We start from the raw sequence: 23455 nt of genomic DNA, 5'->3' as shown, positions 1-23455 counted from the left end.
CCGATGCAGGGGACACGGGTTCGTGCCCCGGTCCGGGAAGATCCCACGTGCCGCGGAGCGGCTGGGCCCGTGAGCCATGGCCGCCGGGCCTGCGCGTCCGGAGCCTGTGCTCCACAACGGGAGAGGCCACAACGGTGAGAGGCCCGTGTACCGCAAAAAAAAAAAAAAAAAAAAAAGCTATTCTAATTAATTCCTATTTGTTCGTGAATTTATGGAATATTTCTGGAAAGGTACAAGAAACTGGTTCCTTGACTGCCTCTGGGGAGAACTATGTAGATGGAGCATAGGTTGGGAGAGAAACTTTTACTCCACACCCTTTTGACCTTTTGCAGGTCATACTATGTGAGTGCTCTATCTATTAAAATTACCATTTTTAAGACAAGGCTCCTTCCCATAAAATCCTCAAACAGAGGGTAAAAAGTCATTCTGCCACAGAATTATTGCTTCCCTTGGCAGGGACCAGACAAAGCAGTTATTCATGGTATAATAATGATTGGTAGCTTTGCTGAACTCTCACTGTGTGCAAGACACCTTGGTAATGGCTTTACACATCTCCTTCGGACCTTGCCATAGCCCTGGAGGTTTCCCCCATTTTCAAAAAGAGGAGTCTCTGGCACAGAGAGGCAAAGTGACTTACCCAAAGGAACACAGCTGACACGTATCAGGGCTAGAGTTTAAACTGGGTTTGTGTGGCTCCAGATGCCAGAGTTTTTTAGAAGAAATCCATGAGCAAGGCCAGTTCTTAGAGGATGTGGGACCTAAGAGACAACCTAAAAAATAAGAGGTGATTTTGCTTGGACGTTCAGTGGCAGGTAGGGGAAGGTAGGGGGCTTTAGACCACTGATAATCCCCATCAGCTCTTGTGAGATCTCCCCAAATACTTATAAAATCAGCCCATGTGCTTGGTGTGCCAACACAAGCTCCCTAGCTCCTCTACCAACCAGCCCCTCCTAGAGAAGAATTCCAGAGCTGCCACATGATAGTCATGATAAAAATAACTTCTGTTTTTTGAGCACCCACTGTGTAACAGGCACTATGCTAGGGGCATACCATTCACTCCTTTGAATCCTTACAACATCCCTAAAGCATAGGGATTAACATTTCTATTTTATATCTGAAGAAGCAGAGGCTCAGAGATGTTGAGTGTCTTTTCCAAAGTCACACAGCTAGTGCATGTCTGAGCTGGGATTTATACCTAGATGTGTCTGATGTCAAAACCTGTACCCTGCCAGTAAACCATGCTGGCCGAGCCCTGTTGCAGAGGACACGAGGGCTGGAGGAGAGACAGGAGCCCAGGACCCTGCCACTGGGACTTTACAAAGGCACGTGTGTGACTGTTTTCTCCTTTTCTTTCTCTTAGGGTGGCTCAGACCCCCTCCCCTGGCCCCAGCGTGTCATCATCTGCTCAGGGTTGCTTCATGCCGTGGAGCACCTACATGGCCTGGAGATCATCCATGGCAACGTCAAGAGGTGAGAGAGGTGGGCTGGGCCCCGCCCAGGGCTGGGCTCCGCCCAGGGATGAGATGTCGCACACTCCTGGGTCCCATTCCTCTCCCTCTGTCTCTCTCGTCTTTCACTTTCTCTCCCTTCCTTGCCTCTCTTGGGGCTCTTCTTTCTTTGTTATACCCTTGAACATCAGTGTTTCTGTGTTGTACTCTGTCTCTAATCGCTGTCAGCGTGAACTGCCTGTCTCCACGTTTGTCTTTTCCCTAACAAAGGTATTTCCCCCAAAAGCTTGTTGGTATTTCCCCAACAAGCCCTCCACTCCCCTTCTGTATTTCACTTCCCCTCCAGCAGCTGGTCTGGATCAGGTCCTTGAGCTGTGGGCCATGTCTGCCAGCCTCCCTGGGCTTTGGAGCTCCTTGCTCAGGGTCTTTGCGGAGACCCGTTCTTTTTGGTAAAACAAACATCTTAAGAAAGCACTTGGAGTGCAATGCAGTCTCCTTCATGCATTTTAGTACCATCCAATTTTATTACAAACTATATTTTGCATAAAATCTTAACTGCCATTTCTCCCTCAAGAACCTACAGCTGTCCTTTCATCTACAGATCCTGCATTTACTTTTGATAAAAAGGCAGTATTTTGTGGGCTCTGATTACTTTGGCTCAACCCATTAGCGACACTAACAATAGACTAATTGTCAGTGAAATTAGCCTTTTATCTGTCGCCCTCTCCCCTCCTCCACTTCCTTTTTGTTGTTTGTTTATTTATTTATTTTTTTAGCTGCTTTTGGGTCTTCTTTACGGTGCGCGGGCTTTTCATTGTGGTGGCTTCTCTTGTTGCGGAGCACGGGCTCTAGGAGCGAGGGCTTCAGTAGTTGTGGCACGCAGGCTCGGTAGTTGTCGCTCGCGGGCTGTAGAGCGCAGGCTCAGTAGTTGTGGCTCACGGGCTTAGTTGCTCCGCGGCATGTGGGATCTTCCCGGGCCGGGGCACGAACCCATGTCCCCTGCATCGGCAGGCGGACTCTCAACCACTGCGCCACCAGGGAAGCCCTGGCAGGCGGATTCTTAACCACTGCACCACCAGGGAAGTCCTGGAGACCCGTTCTTGCTTGTGCATCTGTTGTCACAGATACTGTGATGCAAGTTAGGTGTGTACCCCAGCATATCAGTAACGTTCTCCCAAGACTGGAAGCACGGAGAGGGATTCCAGACGATACCAGAAGATCTGGCAAAACTGACCTCGAAACCGTAGAATTCATACTTCCCCAAAGTTCTCTCCCCATTTGGCAAGTGGAAGCCCTTTCCTCTTTTCTCCCCCCTGATTTTTATTTGATTGCACAAACAACTGTGATAGCAAGAAAGGAAATGACAGGGCAAGTGGTCATCCTGGCCCTGCTGCCCTCACTCACCAGCTGGCCGCCATTTTTCTGGGTTTTTTCCAGCCCCTGCCCACGCGGACATCTCAGCCCTAAGATAGCACTGTTACCTGCTTAGCAATTCATATTCTCTTTCCGCCCATGATTTAAACATGGTAAACGTTTCCCCACATTGCCTGTCATCATATTTCGTATATTCTTAGTCTTCCATTGAAGGTATTTGCCCATAATTTACTTAACAACTCCTAATAGTGGACATTGGAATTGGTGTCTGCTTTTTATGACAAAACCAAAGGCTTTATTGAAAGGGGGCGCTTGAGCAGAGAGCAAGCAGGGTAAGGGAACCTAGGAGAACTGCTCTCTGTGTCTACTTTTTAAAAACCATTTGGGGTTAGTTTGAATATTTCTATACATGAAGCTTAGTTTTTAAACATTTTTAATTTTTCCTTTGGAGTACTCTCTGGGAGTGTTCATTCCCACGGTCCCAGAATATTTTTATTGCTCTTCTTATTCCCCATGATCTGGGCAGGTTCAGTCCCAAAGGTTGCTGGCATTTAGACTTGAGTCAGCTGGGCCAGAGCTGGGGGTTGGAGCAGCTTCTGAAGAGATGGAGGCGGCACAGCCTCTGGGCTTGGCAGGCTGAGGTTGATCCGTGCTGACGTCCATGGGGGTCAGGATGGCTGCACCTCTCTGGCCACCAAATGCCATTTCTGGGCCAGCAGGACTAATCTGAGCTCCATCCGCATTTGCTGGTGGAGGTGGGCTCCCAATCCCCAACCCCCGTCAGGACTGGCTTATAAACTTGTTGAGGGTCTTCAGTGACCCTAACGTGCTGGCACTGCTCACTACTAAGCTGTTTTCCGAAAGGGTCTCCATGGCAACCTCAAAGCAAGAGGGTTCTCTCTGGCTTCTTTCCCACAGCTCCAATGTTTTGCTAGATCAAAACTTCACCCCCAAGCTGGCTCATTCGATGGCTCACTGGTGTCCTGTCAACAAAAAGTCAAAATACACCGCGATGAAGACCCGCCTTCTCCAGGCCTTGGCTGCATATCTTCCAGAAGATTTCATCAGGGTGGGGCAGCTGACAAAGCGAGTGGACATATTCGGCTGTGGAATAGTAAGAGCTTCCTTCTCTGCTCAGATCTGGGCCTGTACACATTTGTCCTTCCCATGGCTCCTTTGTAAGCACATAATAGAGGCTCTTAGAAATGTTCCACCAGGTACAGCAGGGGTTGGCAAACTATGGCACACAGGTCAGAACCAGTCCAATGGCCTATTTTCTATGGCCTATAATTAAGACTAGTTTTTACATTTGTAAAAGATTGAATAATAACAGCAACAACAACAATCATAATAAAAGAATATGTGACAGAGATTGTTTGTGGCTCACAAAACCTAAAATATTTACTATCTAGCCTGTTACAGAAAAAGTTTGCCAACCCTTGAAGTAAAGGCCCCCTGCTCCATGAGTGTCCAGATTCCAATAGGCTACAGATACCTCCTGACTTCCCTGATACGCATCCAGCCAGCCATCTGATTATCTACCCAGTTGTCTGCTTGTTCTTGTTTGTTCATCCATCTGTTTTGTCCATCTGTCCATCCATCCATCAGTCCAGTTGTTATCCAACCATTCATCCAACAGCCACCCATCCATTCAGTATCTATCTACCCATCCAACCTCTGTCCTTGTCACCACTGCTGTCCATCAGTACTGTGTGTCAGGCACTTGGAATGTAAATGTAACTAAAACACAATCCCTCCCCCAGGAGTTCATGGTCTGAGTGTAGCAGTCTCCAAAGAACACCAATTCCCTGAGATCTCAATAGGTTTGATGTGTTTAAAGGGTTTTGATGTGTTTAAATAGGTTTGAGAAATGCTGGGTTGAGCAAGGTTAAGCAGGAAAAAAAAAAAAAAGTTAACCACAAATTTAACAAGAGCCTTTCATATGGGAAATAGCCTTTAATCTGGTAATTGTGCATTCGCCACCACCCAGCAATGGTATGGAGGTGGGCTTCCAATCCCTACCCCCCCGTCAGGACTGGTTTATAAACTTGTTGAGGGTCTTCAGTGACCCTAACTTGCTGGCACTGCTCACTACTAAGCTGTTTTCCGAAAGGGTCTCCATGGCAACCTCTTCCCAAAATGTTTCCCAAATTCCCTTGACTGTGGAACATTGTTTTCTTAGTGTCTCTAAGCATCAGAGACCCGTGGATCCCAGTCTGGGAAATGCTGGCTGAGAAAAGTGACAGTCGCTGGCTGACCTCTGCCAGGAGCCAACAGCTGCATCGTGGACCTTGCCTTCTCTCTTCCTCTCCAGCCTTAAACTCTGCACTTCCTTTCTTTGACCACAGTCTGTCCATCTGCCTCTCCCACTAATGCCCTTCCTCTGAGCCACTTTCTGCCCTCAGCCCAGCCTCCACATACCAGATTCTGCTTCCCTCTTTCTCCCAGCCCATCGGCCCTTCTGGTTTACTTGTTCCCCAATTCCCTCCCGCCTCCCCCTCCTCGCCTGCATCAGCCCCACTGCGAGGGGCTCAGTGAAGCTCAGCAGGGCCAGCCCAAGCTCCTGCTCCTTTAAGAACCAGTGGAACTGAACCCCAAGGCTGCCAGGCACTTATAGGGTAGAGCTTAAGAGCATGGGTTTGAGTCCCAGCTCAGTTACTTTCAGCTGTGTGACCTAGGGTGTCACCTATAACTCTGGGCCTCAGTTTTGTCCTCTGGAAAATGGGGGCATTCATACATATGGAGATTAATAAGATAACGTATATAAACTGGTTAGCAGAGTATGTTGCGTAGGTCAATATGATTATTATTATTGTGGTTATCGTTATTATTTCTACCTTCACACCCTCACTCCTGATTTCTGTTTACTCTTGACTTTTTAACTCAGCTCCTGGTGTAACAATTGACTTTTCCTATTCACTCATTCATTCATTCAGTGAGTGCCTACTGGCTCCCTTCAGTCTTTTTCTCAGCCCTGCCACTGATGGATGGTATGATTTTGAACTTTGGTTCTTGTTGTGGGAAACACTGCATTTCTGGGTTTTTTTTTTTTTTCTTAATTTATTTTTTTATTGAAGTATAGTTGATTTACAGCATTATGGTCATTTCTGCTGTACAGCACAGTGACTCCGTTATACACATATATGCATTCTTTTTTATATTCTTTTCCATAGTGGTTTATCCCAGAATATTGAATATAGTTCTCCGTGCTATACCGTAGTAGGTCAGTGTTCTTTTTTGTTTGTTTGTTTGTTTTTGTTTTTTGCCGTACGCGGGCCTCTCACGGCTGTGGCCTCTCCCACTGCGGAGCACAGGCTCCGGACGCGCAGGCCCAGCGGCCATGGCTCACGGGCCCAGCCGCTCCGCGGCACGTGGGATCCTCCCGGACCGGGGCACGAACCCGTATCCCCTGCCTCGGCAGGTGGACTCCCAACCACTGTGCCATCAGGGAAGCCCGGTCAGTGTTCTTTTTGATGAGCGCTAAGTAACCTCTGTAAAAGGGCCTGCCTCTGGCACAGGGCCTGCCATGTGGAAGAGGCAGAGGAGATGTCTGTCTATTTATTTCCTCTAATTCTTCCCTCCTGCTTTGACAGGACCCCAGCCAGAGTCCCTTTTCCATGGGCTCCTCCGCCAGCTGCAGGGGTGCCCTCTGCTTCCCCCTCCTGGCCACTGCCAGTCTGTTAGTAACCCTGCCGGCCCTTTCCGGGTGGAGGAGTTCTTGGCAGTAATGTGACCTTATTCTGACGTTGAGAGAAGTTGTGGGAGGGAGATTTGACACTAAGATGGAGTATCCACTGCCTCATATTTACAACCACTAGATCACCATGTACCACATAAGGATACAGGCTCAGATGCGGCCTGCGGGATCTTAGTTCCCTGACCAGGGATTGAACCCGCACCCCCCTGCAGTGGAAGCGCTGAGTCTTAACCAGTGGACCGCCAGGGAAGTCCCCAGATTTTAGTTTCTTGCCCAAAGATCACCAAAGCATGTAAGGAACAGAGTCAGAATTTGAACCCAGGCCTGTCTGACTATGGGCCCCTTAGCCAGTGTGCTGTTATCTCTGCTGAATTTCTGTTCAAAGCAGGTTTCCTGTTTATTAAGATACAAATCACAGTTTGTCACTTTTGTGGTAGCTAACACTGGCTCAGGGCTGTGCTCCTTTCTTAAATGAATGTATTAATGAACAAATAATGTAAATAAAGCCCTGTGGATGAAACGTGCTATGGATATTGCTGAGATTTTCTGTCTAGAATAGGTGTCTGCACATGGATTCCTCCTTTTCTTGAGATTAACATATCAGTGCCTACTTACCGTTCCTGATGGGTTTTAAATGAAAATATCTTTAGTATATATACTGTGTGTATGTATATGTATGTGTGTGTACAGATGGATGTATATATGTATATCTGTATATAGAGAGGTGTGTGTGTGTGTGTGTGTGTGTGTGTGTGTGTGTGTGTATCTATCTGATGGTAATACACACACATTTGGTTTTCATCCTCCCTACCTTGCTATCAGTTAACTTAAACCTTCTCCTAGTAGCTGGGTGGCGTGTTTAGTTGGAGGAGGTGTCTAGTGATAATCCCACGTTCCAGATTTTGGGCAAGTGTCTGTGCTGGTAGATGGCAGAGCCAGGCCTGGAGCTCAGAATTTGTTCCTGAGAAGAAACTTCTTTCTTGGCCAGAAGCTCCTGCTTGAACTTGTGCATGTGTGTGTGAACCGTGCTAACTCCGTGTTCTCACAGGTGTTAGCTGAGGTCCTCACTGGCATCCCTGCGATGGACAACGACCGGAGCCCGGTTTACTTGGTAAGGGAACCAGTCACTTCTTTTCTCACAGCTATGAGGGGTCAAGGGGTGGGGAGGGCAGGGACCTCCACTGTACCCATTTTACAGATGCTAACGAGGCCTCAGTCCGGGGTTTGATTTGTACCTGTGCAAAGTAGCTGTAACCTTCCCCCCTCACCATCCAGGCAACAATTACTTTTTCATGATAAGAAAGTTTAGCATGTTTAGGGGAAATCCATGTCTTCTCTCTGCATGTCAGGCAATCACATAGAGTTTGTCTTTATTTTTTAAATTTTTTGGCCGCATCATGCAGCACGTGGGATCTTAGTTCCCCAACCAGGGATCGAACCCGCGCCCCCTACAGCAGAAGCCTAGAGTCTTAACCGCTGGACCTCCAGGGAAGTCCTAGGGTTTGTCTTTAAATTGGTGAAAGTTAATTTCAGCCCTTTTAGGTTTCTATAATAAAAACAATAATTTCCATTTTGTAGGTTTATGAGAACTGTCATTCAGATATACGTGTGCATGTGGATAGTGTCATTTCTAAAATATAACAACACGGCCCAACTCTGTGTTGACACTTTACATATATTATCTTTCTAAGTCATCTGAACCCCCATGAGATTGATAAAGTCATTATGTTCACCTACAGATGAGGAGAGCAGGCGCTGAGGTTTGCTTGAGATCTCAGCTTTACTAAGTGTCAGAGTTGAGATTCTGAGTCACATCTGCTGGACTGCAGATCCTGAGTTCTTAACCCCAGCGCTCTCCTGACTGTTTAATTCTCATGACAGTCCAACCATATGGATTCATCATTGTTATTATTACCATCCCCATTTTACAGATGAGAAAACTAAGGCCAAGGTGAAGAGACTTATCTTATGACCCCCGGCAAGATGGTGGAGCTGGGATTTGAACCCATGTCTTCTGCAGAGCTCTGACCCCTGTGCAAGCCCTAATCCTCTTCACTAATTTGAGAGGGGAGCACTTTTCTGACTTGACGTGGAGGCCGTTGGAGCAGCTGGCTTTTCTGTGACTAGGCTCCAAAAGCATCCCCTTCACCCTGGGGTGGAAAGCTGAAGACCTCCCCTGCACGCGGCCAGTCACGCCCTGTCCCTTTGCTGAATTCCCAGAGCTCTGCCCCTTTTGGGCACCAGGCCCCCAGTACTGCAGAGAGGTCAGTTTGGTCAGCTCAGATGTGGTTCGGGGCAGTTTGGCACAATTTCTCATATTCTGACAGTTTTCTTCAGATGTATTACCCAGCACTCCTGTGGGGCTCCCTGGGTGAATGTCACAGGGGAAGGAGCCTTTGGAGACACTTGGGTGAAACTTTCCAGAAGGCTTTTTTTGGTAAATGGTTTCTAAAAACATGGAGGCAATAATTTTTTTAAAATCTAGTTTCTTTCTCTTCTTCTGGACCCAAATAGGGTCTCCCATCATGCCTTGTTGTGGTACTTATAATTCATTGTGCAAATAATTAAAATTCAAGTCAGAGATGAAAGCTGCGGCCGAGTGTGGTCCAGGGTGGGAGGAGGCGGCCTCTCCTCCACGCTCGGGAGTGTTCATGGCTGCAGTGTTTCTGGAGGCCATTGGGTGGTTTCCATCAAAATTTAAAATGTGTGTACCCTCTGATGCAGCGATTTCACTTGTACGCTAGGGAAACGCCTACAAGTAAGGAAAGACAGAGGGACGAGGATGTTCGTTGTAGCACTAGTTATGGTAGTGAAGCATTGCTAACAAGTGAAATATCTATCAATTGGGAGGCGTTTAAAAAAATGACGATATGCTCATACACACCATGGAACACCATGAAGTTATTTATAAAAAAAGCTTTATGGGTATGTTTGTAAATACTTATAATGAGGATAAAGTGTATAATATGATAAATGTTGACATTTGTGTTTATCTGTGAAATTGTCACCAAATCGAGATAATGAGCAGGCCCACTACCCCAGAAGTTACCTCTTCTCATTTGTCACCCTCCTCTCACCCCTCCCCACCCTGCCATCCCCCGCAGCCATTGGTCTGCTTTCTGTCACTGTACAACTGTACAAAAGTTTCTGTTTTCTGGAGTTTCCTGTAAAGGAAACCATAGAGAGTGTGTGTGCCCTTTTGTTGTCTGGCCTTTCCCACTCAGCATAGTTTTTGTGAGATGCACCCATGCTCTGTGTGTGTGTTGGGAGTTTATTTCTTTAGATGCCAAATGATGCTCTAGCGTGTGGATGTGCCCCCATTTGTCCATTCACCTGTTGACGACACGTAGGGTGTTTCCAGCGTTTGGCCAGTGCACATAAAGCTGCTGATACCTTTGTGTGGGGATCTCAGTGTGGACGTATGCACTTATTTCTGTCAAGGTGTAATTCACACTTTTGAGGTACACAAAAATGGTATGAGGTTTTTTTTTTTTTTTTTTTTTTTTTTTTTTTGTGGCATGCGGGCCTCCCTCTGCTGCGGCCTCTGCCGTTGCGGAGCACAGGCTCCGGACGCGCAGGCTCAGCGGCCATGGCTCACGGGCCCAGCCGCTCCGCGGCATGCGGGATCCTCCCGGACCGGGGCGCGAACCCGGTTCCCCTGCATCGGCAGGCGGACGCGCAACCACTGCGCCACCAGGGAAGCCCCTGGTATGAGTTTTGACAAATGTAGACGGTCGGGTAACCACCACCACAATCAAGATATGGAATATTTATTTCATTCCAGAAAATTCCCTCACGTCCCTTTATAGTCAATCTCCTTTCCCCCCGCTTCCAGCCCCTGGCAACTCCTGATCTAGTTTCTGTCTGTGTAGTTCCATCTCTTCTGGAGCGTCATGTAAGTGGAATCATCGGGCGTGTGCCTGTTCATTTCGGGCTCCTTCCACTTAGCATGCTGCCTTTGAGATTCATCCATGTTGTATGTATCAGTGGTTGATTCCTTGTACTGCTGGGGAATACTCCGTTGTATGGATGTCCAACCATTTGTTTATCCGTTGACCAGTTGCTAGACATCTGGGTTGTTTCCAGGTTTTGGCAATTCTGAATAAAGCTGACCTAAACATTCTTATTTTAGAAAAAAACAAAACAAGAAGGACGTATATGTTCTGACAGGGAGATATCTGCAAGTGAGAAAAAAGCAAGTTCAAAACAGTGTATATAGTGTGATCCCGTCTTTGGTAATGAATAGATGAATGAATTTACAAATTGTATCTTTTATTTTCTTATTTATCTGGGGCTAATAATCGTACCTACCTGGGCTTCCCTGGTGGCGCAGTGGTTGAGAGTCCGCCTGCCTATGCAGGGGACGCGGGTTCGTGCCCGGGTCCGGGAAGATCCCACATGCCGCGGAGCGGCTGGGCCCGCGAGCCATGGCCGCTGAGTCTGCGCGCGTCCGGAGCCTGTGCTCCGCAACGGGAGAGGCCACAGCGGTGAGAGGCCCGCGTACCGCAAAAAAAAAAAAAAAAAAAAAAAAAAAAAATAGTACCTACCTGATAGGGTTTAGTGAAGATTAAATAATATGTGAAGTACCTAAAACAGTGACTAGAACATAGTAAGCACTCTGTGTGGTAGCTATTATTATTACTACTCTTTTTTAATAGGTCTTAGGAGATTGCTTGCCATTTTTATAATTATTGTATATAACTAAAGTGATTATAACTGTGGACTTTTATAGCAGAAACTCTAGAAAAATATAATCCAGCCTATTAGCAGGGGTTGCCTTTGGAGAGTTGAAATAAGGGGAAGGGTTAACTTTTGCCCTAAAACGTCAACTGCTTCTATTTTAGTTTTTAACAACAACAGAAAAATGTTTTTAATCATATTGTTGAGTTTGAATAATTTCTTTTTAATTAAAATGTTTAATTCAAGTAATCTGCATACTGGGCTAAGAAAACGTAGCAGCACCTAGCAACTGCTCCAGGCCTCTTTCCCTGGCCTGCCCTCAGGGACGCCCACTTCCTTAAAAAGTCCTTTTTATTATGGACAATTTCAAACATACACAAAAGTCAAGAAAAGAATACAAGGAATCTCCATTCATCCATCCCATCAGTTATTAACATCATGCTTTTCTTATTTCTTTCGCATCCCCCAAACCATTTTTGTCTGTGTATTTTCAAGCAAATGCCAGATATTGTTATTTCACCCATAAATTTAGTTTTCTTAATTACTTATCATCATTTAATACCCATTTCATATTTAGATGTCCTAAATTGTCTCAACAATTGCTTTCTAAAGTTGGTTCGTTTGAAACCAGATGCAAGCAAGGTGACGTGTTTCTGAAGACTTCGGTTCTCTCACTGCGCCCCTCCCCCCTTCTTTCTGCCTGGGCATTGCATTTTTGCATAAAGTGGGTCGCTTCTGTGGTAGACTCAACGTGCTGGATTTTTCTGATTGCATCTTGTTGCATCCTTAACTTGTTTCTCTGTTCCCCCTGTTTCCTGTGCCCTGGTTGTCAGCCCTTGAGACTTGACTAGAATCGTGGTCTAGGTGGTTCTGTGTACTTCCTTTTGCATCACAGCCTGAGGAGTGCGGCAGACTGCCCTCCTTTTAGTACTAAGATTCATCAGGGTTCAGATGGTGATGCTGAGTCCCTCCGTTACCGAGTTCCCCGTCGCTCTGCCTCCGAGTGCTCTTGATGGAGGATGGCATCTCGTGATGGCCGTTACTGGGTGAGACCCAGGATTTCACGGGCGGTAGTCAAGTGGGGAGCGTCTTCTTACACCGTTCTTTCAGGGCAATCACTATGCACAGTTTCTCATTTGTTTCAGGTGGTGGTAACCTCCATATCCGTAAATAATACGCTTCTATTCTTTTTTACAGATTTGTCAACTTTAAATACCATTACACTTTAAAAAAAAATAAATTTTATTTATTTATTTATTTAGGGCTGCATTGGGTCTTCGTTGATGCGTGTGGGTTTCCTCTAGTTGCGGCGAGCAGGGGCTACTCTTAGTTGCGGTGCCCGGGCTTCTCACTGCGGTGGCGTCTCTTGTTGCAGAGCACGGGCTCTAGGCGCGCGGGCTTCAGTAGTTGTGGCATGCGGGCTCAGTAGCTGTGGCTCACGGGCTCTAGAGCACAGGCTCAGTAGTTGTGGCGCACGGGCTTAGTTGCTCCACGGCATGTGGGATCTTCCCGGACCAGGGCTCGAACCCGTGTCCCCTGCATTGGCAGGCGGGTTCTTAACCACTGTGCCACCAGGGGTGTCCCACCATTACACTTTTTAAAAAGATAAACATTTGAAAAGGCAGCGCTCACATGAAAGAATTGTGCAAAAGGGCATTTAAAAATGATCCCCTTGCCAGTTTTCGGTTTTCAGTCTCCAGGTACTGAGTTACTGATGGTGTCAGGTGTCTAGGTATTTTTTTGGATCCTTAGACAGCCCATTTTCTCAGTTGGGAAACTGAGGCAGAGTGGGGACTATTTTGTTTTGTTCTTGAAGCAAATATCACAACCCATGTCTGATAATCTCTGATAATATTTTACTCTGAATTATAACTATTTGTATACAAAGCTGTATGAAGCAATAAGAATTTAGTTTTACATTTAATGAATCACTTCTATTAAAAATAATAAAATTACACAAAAAAGAAGAAACTTAACCAGAAAATAAATTAGCTTGTACAATATGTGAAAACATTTGTGAGGAACTTACTATCTGCCAGGTGCTGTTCTTGGTGATGGGGATACAAAGTTAAAGTTCCTACCCTCCCGGAGCTTTCATTCTAGGGCAGGAGAACAAAGGATATTTAAGTAAATGAAAATACGTGTAATTCCAGGCCAGTGGTAAGTGCTATGAAGAAATGTGAAGTAATGTTAGGGGACAGAGTGAAACAGTTGGAGGAGGGCTGTTTTAGGTCAGGGAAAGCTTCTTGGTGTAGGTAACATCAGAGCAGAGACCCAAATGAAGGGAGGGACCAGGACCTGATAAAGCTCAAGGGAGGGGCATTCTAGACAGAGGGAAGAATAAGTGCAAAGGCCCTGAGGAAGAATGAGCTTAGGGGCTTCCAAGATAGAAGGAGGAGACAGAGTGGCTGAGTACAGTGAGCTAGAAGGACCGAGGGAGGAGAGGAGATGAGATAGGTCTGCAGGGGCCAGGTTGTCACAGAATCTGGGGTTTCTGAAGGCCATAGTTAACAGATGAGGACGTATTATAGGAGGTCAGGAACTGTTGATGTTAAAAACAAACACACAGGGCTTCCCTGGTGGCGCAGAGGTTAAGAATCTGCCTGCCAATGCAGGGGACATGGGTTCGAGCCCTGGTTTGGGAAGATCCCACATGCCGCGGAGCAGGTAAGCCCGTGCGCCACAACTACTGAGCCTGTGCTGTAGAGCCTGCGAGCCCAACTACTGAAGCCCGTGCGCCTAGAGCCCGTGCTCCTCAACAAGAGAAGCCACCGCGATGAGAAGCCTGCGCAACGCAAGGAATAGGAGCCCCCGCTCGCCGCAACTAGAGAAAGCCCGCACGCAGCAACGAAGACCCAACGCAGCCAAAAATAAATAAATAAAATAAGTAAATTTATTAAAAAACACGCACACAAAAAAAAAACCCTTTTATTTTTCCAAATATAAATGCAAAACAGGCTTGTAGAACATTTAGTAAATATAGGAAAATATAGAAAATAAAATAGAAATCATTCTTGGAGATGACTACTGTTAATATTTTACACCCTGCCCCCTGGTATTTATTCGATGTATATATATATACACACAGTTTATATTATTTATATTTAAATATATATTTATATTTTATATTATTTATAACATGGATTTTCAATTTTTGCATTTTATATAGCATGAAATATTCTACAATATTTTTATATAATGCATGTAGCATACAACATATAAAATGCATTGAAATATTTCTGTATAAATATTTTATATAGTTATTTAAAGTATTATATATTATATATAAATATATATTATATATTTGTACGTTGTATATAGTTATATAAAATGTTTTATATAGTTATATGTGTAACCATATAAAATACTGTATATGAAATATCATTACAAATACGTATATATAAAACATTGTTGAAAGTATACAATATTTTATATATAAATATGTATACATGTAGGATATACATGGAAAATTTATATATAAATGTTATAGTGTTTACATAAATAAATAGACCACAAATATAAAAAAATACATATAAATGTTTCATATTTTTTAACATCTCATATGTTAATATATGCTAGATTAATGCACTATATACTAAATCAATATTATACATAATTATATTACATATTAATTTCCTATATTTAATATATTTAATCAGTACAAGTAATATATTTGTAACCTATTTATATAAGTAGGTTTATATTTATATAAGTTGCAAATAAGTAAATATATACATGTGCAATGTAATATGTAACATACAATTTGTACTATACAAATATATAGTAATATATTTATTATTATTTATACAGCATATCTTCTGTTTTAAGAATAGTTCAGATTTCTGCTTTCTAAGTAGCATAAAATGTTGTAACGTGTAAATACAAAATTTAAAATATAAAAATACACATAATATTGTATATAGTACATCTCCTATTAAATATACATGGGTCAGAATCCTACATCCTAAAATGTTTATTTTATATCATGAGAGATTTTTCCTGTAAATGTTATTAATAAGATGAATTATTGGTGTAAGTAAAGTGCTCAGCACATAGTAAGTACTATTTAAATGGTAGCTATTATTACTCTTAATTATTATCACTAATAGACTATTGAATGTTGATCGTGTCAAGTATCACACTTTATCACACTTTATGCTTTAGATGCGCTATGTCATTTAATTTTTGTGTTAGTCCTATTATCCCCATTTTCCTGTTGAAGCAACCCAAGGCCTAGAAAGGTTAAGTCCCTGCCTGACGGGGCTTACGAGTGTGGCATGGAATGCCCTGTACATGTGGGGAATTTAGCACTTCTCCAGTTCTTGGCTGTTTTACTTGTTCCTGGGATCCTTGCAACTAGTTTTAAAAACACTGTTGGTTTTCTGCGTGTTTGCCGCTCTGGTGCCATCCTGGAGGCGGGTGGGGCACGTGTGGTTAGACTCCGCACCCCTGCAGCTCACACGGGGGTGTTTCCACTCTTCTTCCCACAGAAGGATTTACTCCTCAGTGAAATTCCCAGCGGCACCACATGGCTCTGCTCCAGGAAGACAGGTGTGGAGAAAGTGATGGCCAAGGAGATCTGCCAGAAGTACCTGGAGAAGAGAGCGGGGAGGCTGCCGGAGGCCTGCGCCGAGGCCTTGGCCACGGCTGCCTGCCTCTGCCTGCGGAGGCGCAACGCCAGCCTGGCGGAGGTGAGCCTAACGTTCAGCCTTCCCCCAGCCATGAGCCTCACTTCCTGCGTCAGCAGGGCCTGCGTCAGCAGGGCCTCACTTCCCTGGCTGCATGAGTCTGCTTTACCAGGGGCTCTGTCACGATCCCTTTACCGATGCCTTTACCGAGAAGTGATTTCCTACACCAGGGCCGTGTTTGTTTGCAAACAGCAGTATCTGCTGGAGCTCCCAGCAGCCAAACTGGAGTCTGGTCCTGAGGGTGCCCAGGACCACACCCTCGGATATAACAGAAGTCCGTCTGCTTTCTCTGAACCGGCTTTATTTCTCCTCCTCTCTGTAGGCCCCTTCTCATTCCCTCCATCCTCTTGGTCAGGGGATACAGCCGTATTCATTTACACGTCATGGTTCTGTCTTCACTGAGCGGCCCAATTCCAGCCTCTTAGTGAGAGAAACTGATTGGCTTATGCAGGGTCAGGTGTCTACCTGTTGGCCAGTCAGGTAAGGTGGGGGTCCGGTTTATAAACCCGGTGGCCAGGGGGTCAAGCCTGGAAGGTGGAAGGGCCAGGTTCCAGAGAAAGGGATCATTCCTTAGCCCATGGACCAGGCAGACATCGACCACCACAGAGGATAAAACATTTTACTATGGACAGGATATGCAGAGGGGGTTTCCATGGTAACTGGTGTAAATTTGGGCACCGAATTTACTAGGCCTTTCTAAGGACAAAATAACTGCCTGAGAGGGCTCATGGAGATCATCCCACAGAGTGATTTTCAAGTGGTGTCTGACAGAGAGGGGCTCCTTGGGAGTACCTTTTGGCAGGAAGAGAGCTGTGGATGGCTGCAGGCCCCACCCATGACTCCAACCAGACAGCCACTGTCACTTCTCATAATTGTATTGGGTTCTCAGTATTTTATCTGAGGAAAGCGTTTGGTAGCTGAAAAAAAAAAATCTTCAAACACCACTGCTATAGCCCAAGCCTCCCCTTTTACAGATGGAGATGTCGAGGCCAAGAGAGGGGGAGACGAGGCCAGAGGGAGTTTCTATCAGAGCCCTCTGGACTCCCGGCTCAGCCCCAGGTCTACCCTCTTGCACCAGGACGTGGCAGGAGCTAGAGACCAAGTCACCGCTCTCAGCCTAGGCTGTGTTCCAGCTGCCCGAGTGCCTCAGTGTTCAGTCACTCATTCAGCAGTGGTGTGCTGGGCCCCGGGGATATATTGGGGAACAAGGCAGGCCCAGTTCCACTTTTCTGGAGTTCACAAACATTGTGCAGTAACCATCTGGTGAGTGCTGGTGTAGCATATTATGGGGGCCCCATCCAGGACTTTCCCAAGGAAGTGATGTGTAAGCAGATGAAAAGCAATCGAAGCAGAAGGAACAATTCATGCAAATAGCCTGAGTGGAGAGAGAGCCTAGCAAGGTCAAGGGCCTGGAATAAGGTCAGAGTGGCTAGAACACAGAGTAGTACCTGGGGCAGAGTGGCTTGTGATGAGGCTGCTGGGGAAGGAGGAGCCTGACAACAGAGGGCTTTGCAGCCACAGTCAGGATTTTGAGGAAGTCACTGGGGGTATTAAGCAGGGGCAGGACATAATCAGACGTAAGTTTTAAAAAGATCTCTCTCCCTCAACCACTTATTCTTTCATTCCTTCATTCATTTTATTCTTTTGTTCAGTGTATCAGTTAAAGTACATTCAAAGAAGCTGCTATAATGAGGAGACTCCAAGTGAGATAAAAGTTTATTCTGTTTAGCTCAACAGTTGGAATGTAGGCAGTCCAGAGCTGATGTGGCAGTGCCGCGGTATTGGGGATTTGGGCTCCTGTGTTGTTGCTCTGCTCCCCTTAATCATGTGACTTCCACTTCAGAATCCAAGAGGGCTGCTCTAGCTCAGGGCATCACACCTGCATTCCAGCCACTGAAAGGGGGTTAAGAAGGAGAACATACACCCTTCCTCGTAAGGGTGTGACCTGGACATGCACATATCACGTTTTCTCCCATAGGCCAGAACCTAGGCCAGAACCTAGTTATGTAGTTTTGTAGTTTTTAGCTTGGCAAGTATTTACTGGGCATATATTGTGAAGATTTATCTCAAAAGGTGACATTTGAACTGGGCCTTGAAGCATGAGGAAGCATTTGCTATGTAGAAAAAAGGGGATAGGGCACTTTCGTATACAAAGGGGCATGAAAATGGTCATTGTCCTCAGTATTTCACAACCAGGCTAGGAAGATGAGAGATCAGTGGGGTCATGGCCTTGAAGACAAGCAGACTTGGGTTTAGTGGTCAGCCCTGCCACTCACTGACTGGGTGACCTTAGGCAGGGAACTTAACCTCTCTGATCTTTAAATTTTTTATTTATAAAAACTCATTTACATTATGTGTCAAATGTGCTTTGTAAATTGCAAGGCACTGAGCAAATGAAATTTGTTATTTTTACTAAGGGTAGGTTTGTGTGCCATTTGTGTGTGTGTGTGTGTGTGTGTGTGTGTGTGTGTGTGTGTGTGTGCGTGTGTGAAGAAGAAATATTCCTTCCCTGCCTGCGTCTAATTTTCCTAACCTCCCTAACCAGAAAAGCCCTCAAGGGCAATATCTATATTACTTACGGCATTTCTAGTTGAAAGTTATAGAAACTCAACTCGAATTATTAGATTCGACCCACAGACACACACGTAAACACGTAACAGAGAAGGAAGCAGGGAGCCTATGAATGAGTGGATGAATGATTTATTGCTCATTTAACCAAACTGCAGGCAGGATAGGCATTGCTGGGGCAGCTGGACCCAGGGTCTCAACCAGCAAAAGTACAAATATCTTTATCTGTGTGCCTGTGGTGCGTTCTCTCTCTCTCTCTCTCTCTCTCTCTCTCTCTCTCTCTCTCTCTCGGCCTAGGAGACGTGGTAGATTTTTAATTTCAGGAAAAGTTCTCAGTGAGTGCTCTTGTCTCTCTTCCCCAAGGTGTGTGGCTCTGTGGCTGCTGTGGAAGAGCAGCTGAGAGGTCAGGAGACGTCGCTCCCTTGGAGTGGTCTTTCCGAGCTCACAGGCTCTTCCTCCAATACCCCGGAAGAAACGGACGACGTGGACAATTCCAGCTTCGAAGCCTCCCGCTCCATGAGGGAGGCACCCTGGGCCGAGGCTGCCACCTCGCCTCCCCCCGCAGTGGATGGAGAAAGCGAGCTGCCGGCTGGTGGGGCAGTGGAAGCTGACTCCTCCTCTGAGGCCCGCGCCAGTCCAGAACCTCCCCAGGATGGTAAGCGTGGGATCTGAGTCCTTATACACTCTCATTTATGTCCCCAACTCAGCCTATCATTTATTCCTTCTCTCCCTCATTCACGCGTTCATTTGATTATCCAGCTGTTCACCTGCCAGCTGGCCGCGCCAAGAGGGTCACCCTCCCTCTCGCCCGGCCCCCGATGTTGAGTCCCTCGCTCAGTCCTGTCCACTGACCTAAATATCCCTCGGCTCCATCTGCTTCCCTGCATTGTCCGTCCCCGCCCCCCTACCCCTCATCTAAGCGACTCTCCTCTTGCTGGATGACCGCACAGCCTCCCTGTGGCCTCCCCGATCTGCTCTGGCCCCTCACCAGTTCTTCTTCAAGGGGCCAGCCAGAGTGGTTTTTAAAAACAACTCATGTCACCCCTCGTTTAAAGCCCTTCTGTGGTTCCCCATTGCACTTAGAGACCAAGTAAAAACTCTCCCTTGGGACCAGCAAAGCCCCTTGTGGTCTGTCGCCGGCCGCCTCTCTGTCCTCACTTCACACCTTGCCAGCTGCTTCCAAAGATGGCTTCGATTTCTGACTCTGGGGTCCAAACACACCAGGTTTCCTTCTGAAATAAAAATTCGGAAGGCCTTTTCAATTCAGTGTCCTCATCCCCTGGTAAACGTGGCTCTGTGAATGTCTCAGGCTCTGACCTTTCCTGTTGTTCCTCCTCCCACATGGAGGTGAGAGGAAGAAGAGAGAGAGAGTGTAAGCTTCATTCTAACACTGCCCTCCACCCCCAGGGGAGTAGCATAGAAGCCCCTCCTCTCTGAAAGGTGGGGGCAGGTGACAGGCCTTCCCTGAAAAGGCAGAAGCAATGACAATGCTCATTCCACTCAGGGCCTGATTCAGAAGCCCGATTTAAGTGAAAAAGTCTGACCCAGTCTGACTTCCTAAGAATTATAACAACTGTTTCCAAATACCTTTTGTTCAAGTTCTTTACTTTCCATTGAATGTCAGCTACAGAGACTTCGTGGAAGATTGAGATCAATGAGGCCAAAAAGAAACTGATGGAGAATATCCAGCTCTACAAAGAAGAGAAACTGGATAGCGTTGAGCTTTTTGGCCCCTGATGACTCGAACACAGCTGAGGACCCTCGTCCTCCGTTGGAAAAATGAACGTCAATTCGAGTAAAAGATCTAAGGAAGAATCAAGATCTCCCAGGAAACACCAAACATCAGCTTCCCTTGGGTGGCGGCAGAGACACTTCCATTTTACCAGAGCGAGTTGGGGAGACGGGACCTCAGCTTTCAGAGACACAAAAATCCATGAAGTCATCTTCCTTTCTGAGATTTGTCAATCAGAGCTCTGGGTTATCAGGAGACTGAAGGGGAAACCCTGATACATGAGCCCAGGATGTGGGCGATTTTGTGGTTCTGGGGAGCATGTGACGATAACCACCCCAATAGATGCCATTGCCTGGCTCTCACCCTCGACAACCGACTGAGCATTCTGAGTGCTGATGGCATTTTCCAAAGCTAAGATCTCTGGGTAATATTTGCCACCAACCGCCTGCAAACTTCCATGACCTTTACATGAAAGACTTTCAACTTGTGTCCCATTTCGGTTCTTCACTCCCTCCTCAAGGTCTCAAGTTTTGCAAATGCCAGACACCTGGCAGAAGACTCTGGAGGTTTTCTGCTTTCTCTTTCAGAAAACTTGCAACCCACAGATATTTATTTAATGCCCACTCTGCACCTAATTTATCCTCCCATCCCACTAACGCTAATATTTTAACGGGGGTTTTTATTATTATAAAAACCCCCGTTAAAATATTATTTTGTCATATAAATGTATTATTTATGGCTGGATGAAGAACCAGGAGAACTAGGTTCATGTTTGATTCTGCTGCTAATTTAATTTCTGGAGCCTCAGTTTCCTTGTAAGTAACATGCATTCATCCTCCCTCCCTGGGCTGTTGGGGAGGAACGGGTGAGACATGGCTACAGAAGTACTTTGAAAATGCACTTGACCTGTTTTATTAAATAAATTTTAAAAAAGACGTTAAGCGTTTATTTTTGTCATGTACCTAACATTTATTGCAGTGGGTATATTTCTCAAAAGTTACGTTGCAAGTCTTTTTAAATTCAGCGTGTCCTATTTTTTTTTTATTCTTTTATAAATTTATTTTATTTATTGCTTTTTGGCTGTGTTGGGTCTTCGTTGCTGCGTGTGGGCTTTCTCTAGTTGTGGCGAGCGGCGGCTACTCTTCGTTGCGGTGCGCGGGCTTCTCATTGCGGTGGCTTCTCTTGTTGCGGAGCACGGGCTCTAGGCGCGCGGGCTTCAGTAGGTGTGGCTCGCGGGCTTAGTTGCTCCGCAGCATGTGGGATCTTCCCGGATCAGGGCTCGAACCCATGTCCCCTGCATTGGCAGGTGGATTCTTAACCACTGTGCCACCAGGGAAGTCCCACCCTTGTCTTAAACTCTGGTGGTTGTGAGGATTCAACTAGAGTCCGTGTTACGTGCCCTGAACAGGACCTGGCGTGTGGTAAGCACCTTAAAATTATGAGCAGTATGTTTCCAAAACGTTTTGAGCAATAGAGGACAGTTGCCAATTGGGTAATATTACCCAGACAGATTTGCATTTCCAGACCAGGGCTTCACAAATTTCTGAAGAGGTCAGAGACCACTTTGAGAATCTATGAAAGATTTGGACCTTCTTCCTCCAGCAAGCTGTAAATTCATACACACACAATTCTGTATATGAATTCCAGGGGTTCATGAGCACCAAGGTGTCTTTCCATGAATTCCTAGCGGGAAGGCCTGACTTTTTTTAAGTTAATAGATGCACACAGCAACAAACAAACAGGAAACCCAAACGGTACAAAATATTACGTGGGGGCTTCCCCAATGGGATCTTAGTCCCTCATTTCTTCTCCTCAGAGGCAACGGCTGTTACTAGTTTGGGGATTCTTCCAGAGATGATAAAAAAAAATTTTTTTTTAAATCTTTGTGCTCAACTTCATTAGTTATTAGGGAAATGAAAATCAAAACCACCGTACAGAGAGACACCCCTGGGGGAAAAATATCTTCTAAAGAGATTTCTGAGAATGACTGGAAATTCCAATTAAAATGAGATAGATTTATCTTGACAAATATTGCAATACTGAAACATTTCTCTGAATGTGGGTACTACTAAGAGCATTCCAGTGACTTTATCATGTATGTTAAAAATTAAACATTTGTCATCTGTTTTGTCATTTCTATCCGGTATTTAAAATAAATTTTATTAGGTATTTAAAAAAAATCAAAACCACAATGAAATAACCACTCACACCTGCTTGGATGGCTGGAATAGAAAAGACAGACAAAAACAAGCACTGGCAAGGTTGTGGAGAAATTGGAACCCTCATACATTGCTGGTGGGATTGTAAAATGGCCAGCCACTTTGGAAAAGTTGGAAAGGTTAAACATTGTTTCCATATGACCCAGCAATTCCACTCTAGGTATCTACCTAAGAGAAATGAAAACATATTCATACAAAAACTTACACACCAGTGTTCATAGCAGCAATGTTCATAATAGCCAAAAGAAACAACCCAAATGTCCATCAAAAGATGAAGAGTTAAACAGAATGTCATATATCCATACAATGGACTATCATTCAGCCATAAAAAATGAAGTCCTGATACCTGGTACAACATGGGCAAACTTGGAAAGATAATGCTAAGTAAAAGAAGCCAATCATATATTGTATGATTCCATTTTTGTGAAATGTCCAGAACAGGCAAATCCATAGAGACAGAAATTAGAAGTGTGTGTGTGTGTGTGTGTGTGTGTGTGTGTGTGTGTGTGTGTGTGGAGGGGGAGTGGTTTGGGGAGGGAATTGGTGATGATCACAAGATTTTAGGGTGATGAAAAGTTCTAAAATTAGATTATGGTGATGGTTGCACAACTCTAACTGTACTAAAAAAATCATAGAATTATATATCGGTGAACTTTATGGTATGTAAATTATATCTCAATAAAGTAGTTAGAAACACACAAATACAGAGTGGTTACTCTCAGGCATTTAAAAACATTTTATCTCGAGGTTCCACTACTCTCTCATTTATTATTTTTTGCTGTACACAGGGTATTTTCATTCATTCTGGAACCTGTGTTTTCTCACGTCTTTCTTGGCCATTCCTCCTCAACAGTACTTTTGGAGCACTTCATTCTTTTTGCCCGGTATTCCATCGTATGGTCCTTCTGTAATTTACATAACTAGCTTTACTTGCCGGGTACTGAGATTGTTTCCCTTCTTCCTGCTCCCAATGGTGCTGCCTTCCAAGGAGGTTTCACTGATACGGTGATGTATGGGAGTGCGTTTCCCCACATCCTCAGCTACGAAGA

The 23455-nt window shown here is 45.3% G+C and overlaps 1 protein-coding gene across 1 annotated transcript in view; it reads left to right on the top strand.

Moving 5' to 3' along the window:
• The window catches only part of IRAK2 (interleukin 1 receptor associated kinase 2), a 61050-nt gene extending 39928 nt beyond the window's left edge, over positions 1-21122 (top strand). Inside the window, exons 8-13 of the mRNA XM_007113721.4 lie at positions 1361-1470; positions 3741-3936; positions 7568-7630; positions 15690-15890; positions 18819-19110; positions 20080-21122. Of these exons, the coding sequence (XP_007113783.1) occupies positions 1361-1470; positions 3741-3936; positions 7568-7630; positions 15690-15890; positions 18819-19110; positions 20080-20192 (975 nt within the window). The 3' untranslated portion in view covers positions 20193-21122. The remainder of the gene's footprint in view (positions 1-1360; positions 1471-3740; positions 3937-7567; positions 7631-15689; positions 15891-18818; positions 19111-20079) is intronic.
• The last annotated feature ends 2333 nt before the right edge of the window (positions 21123-23455 follow it).

The sequence above is a fragment of the Physeter macrocephalus genome, chromosome 18 (assembly GCF_002837175.3).
Source record: "Physeter macrocephalus isolate SW-GA chromosome 18, ASM283717v5, whole genome shotgun sequence".
NCBI classification, from domain to species: Eukaryota; Metazoa; Chordata; class Mammalia; order Artiodactyla; family Physeteridae; genus Physeter; species Physeter macrocephalus.
The sequence above is the reverse complement of the archived record's forward strand: the minus strand, read 5'-3'. Positions and strand labels throughout refer to the sequence as shown.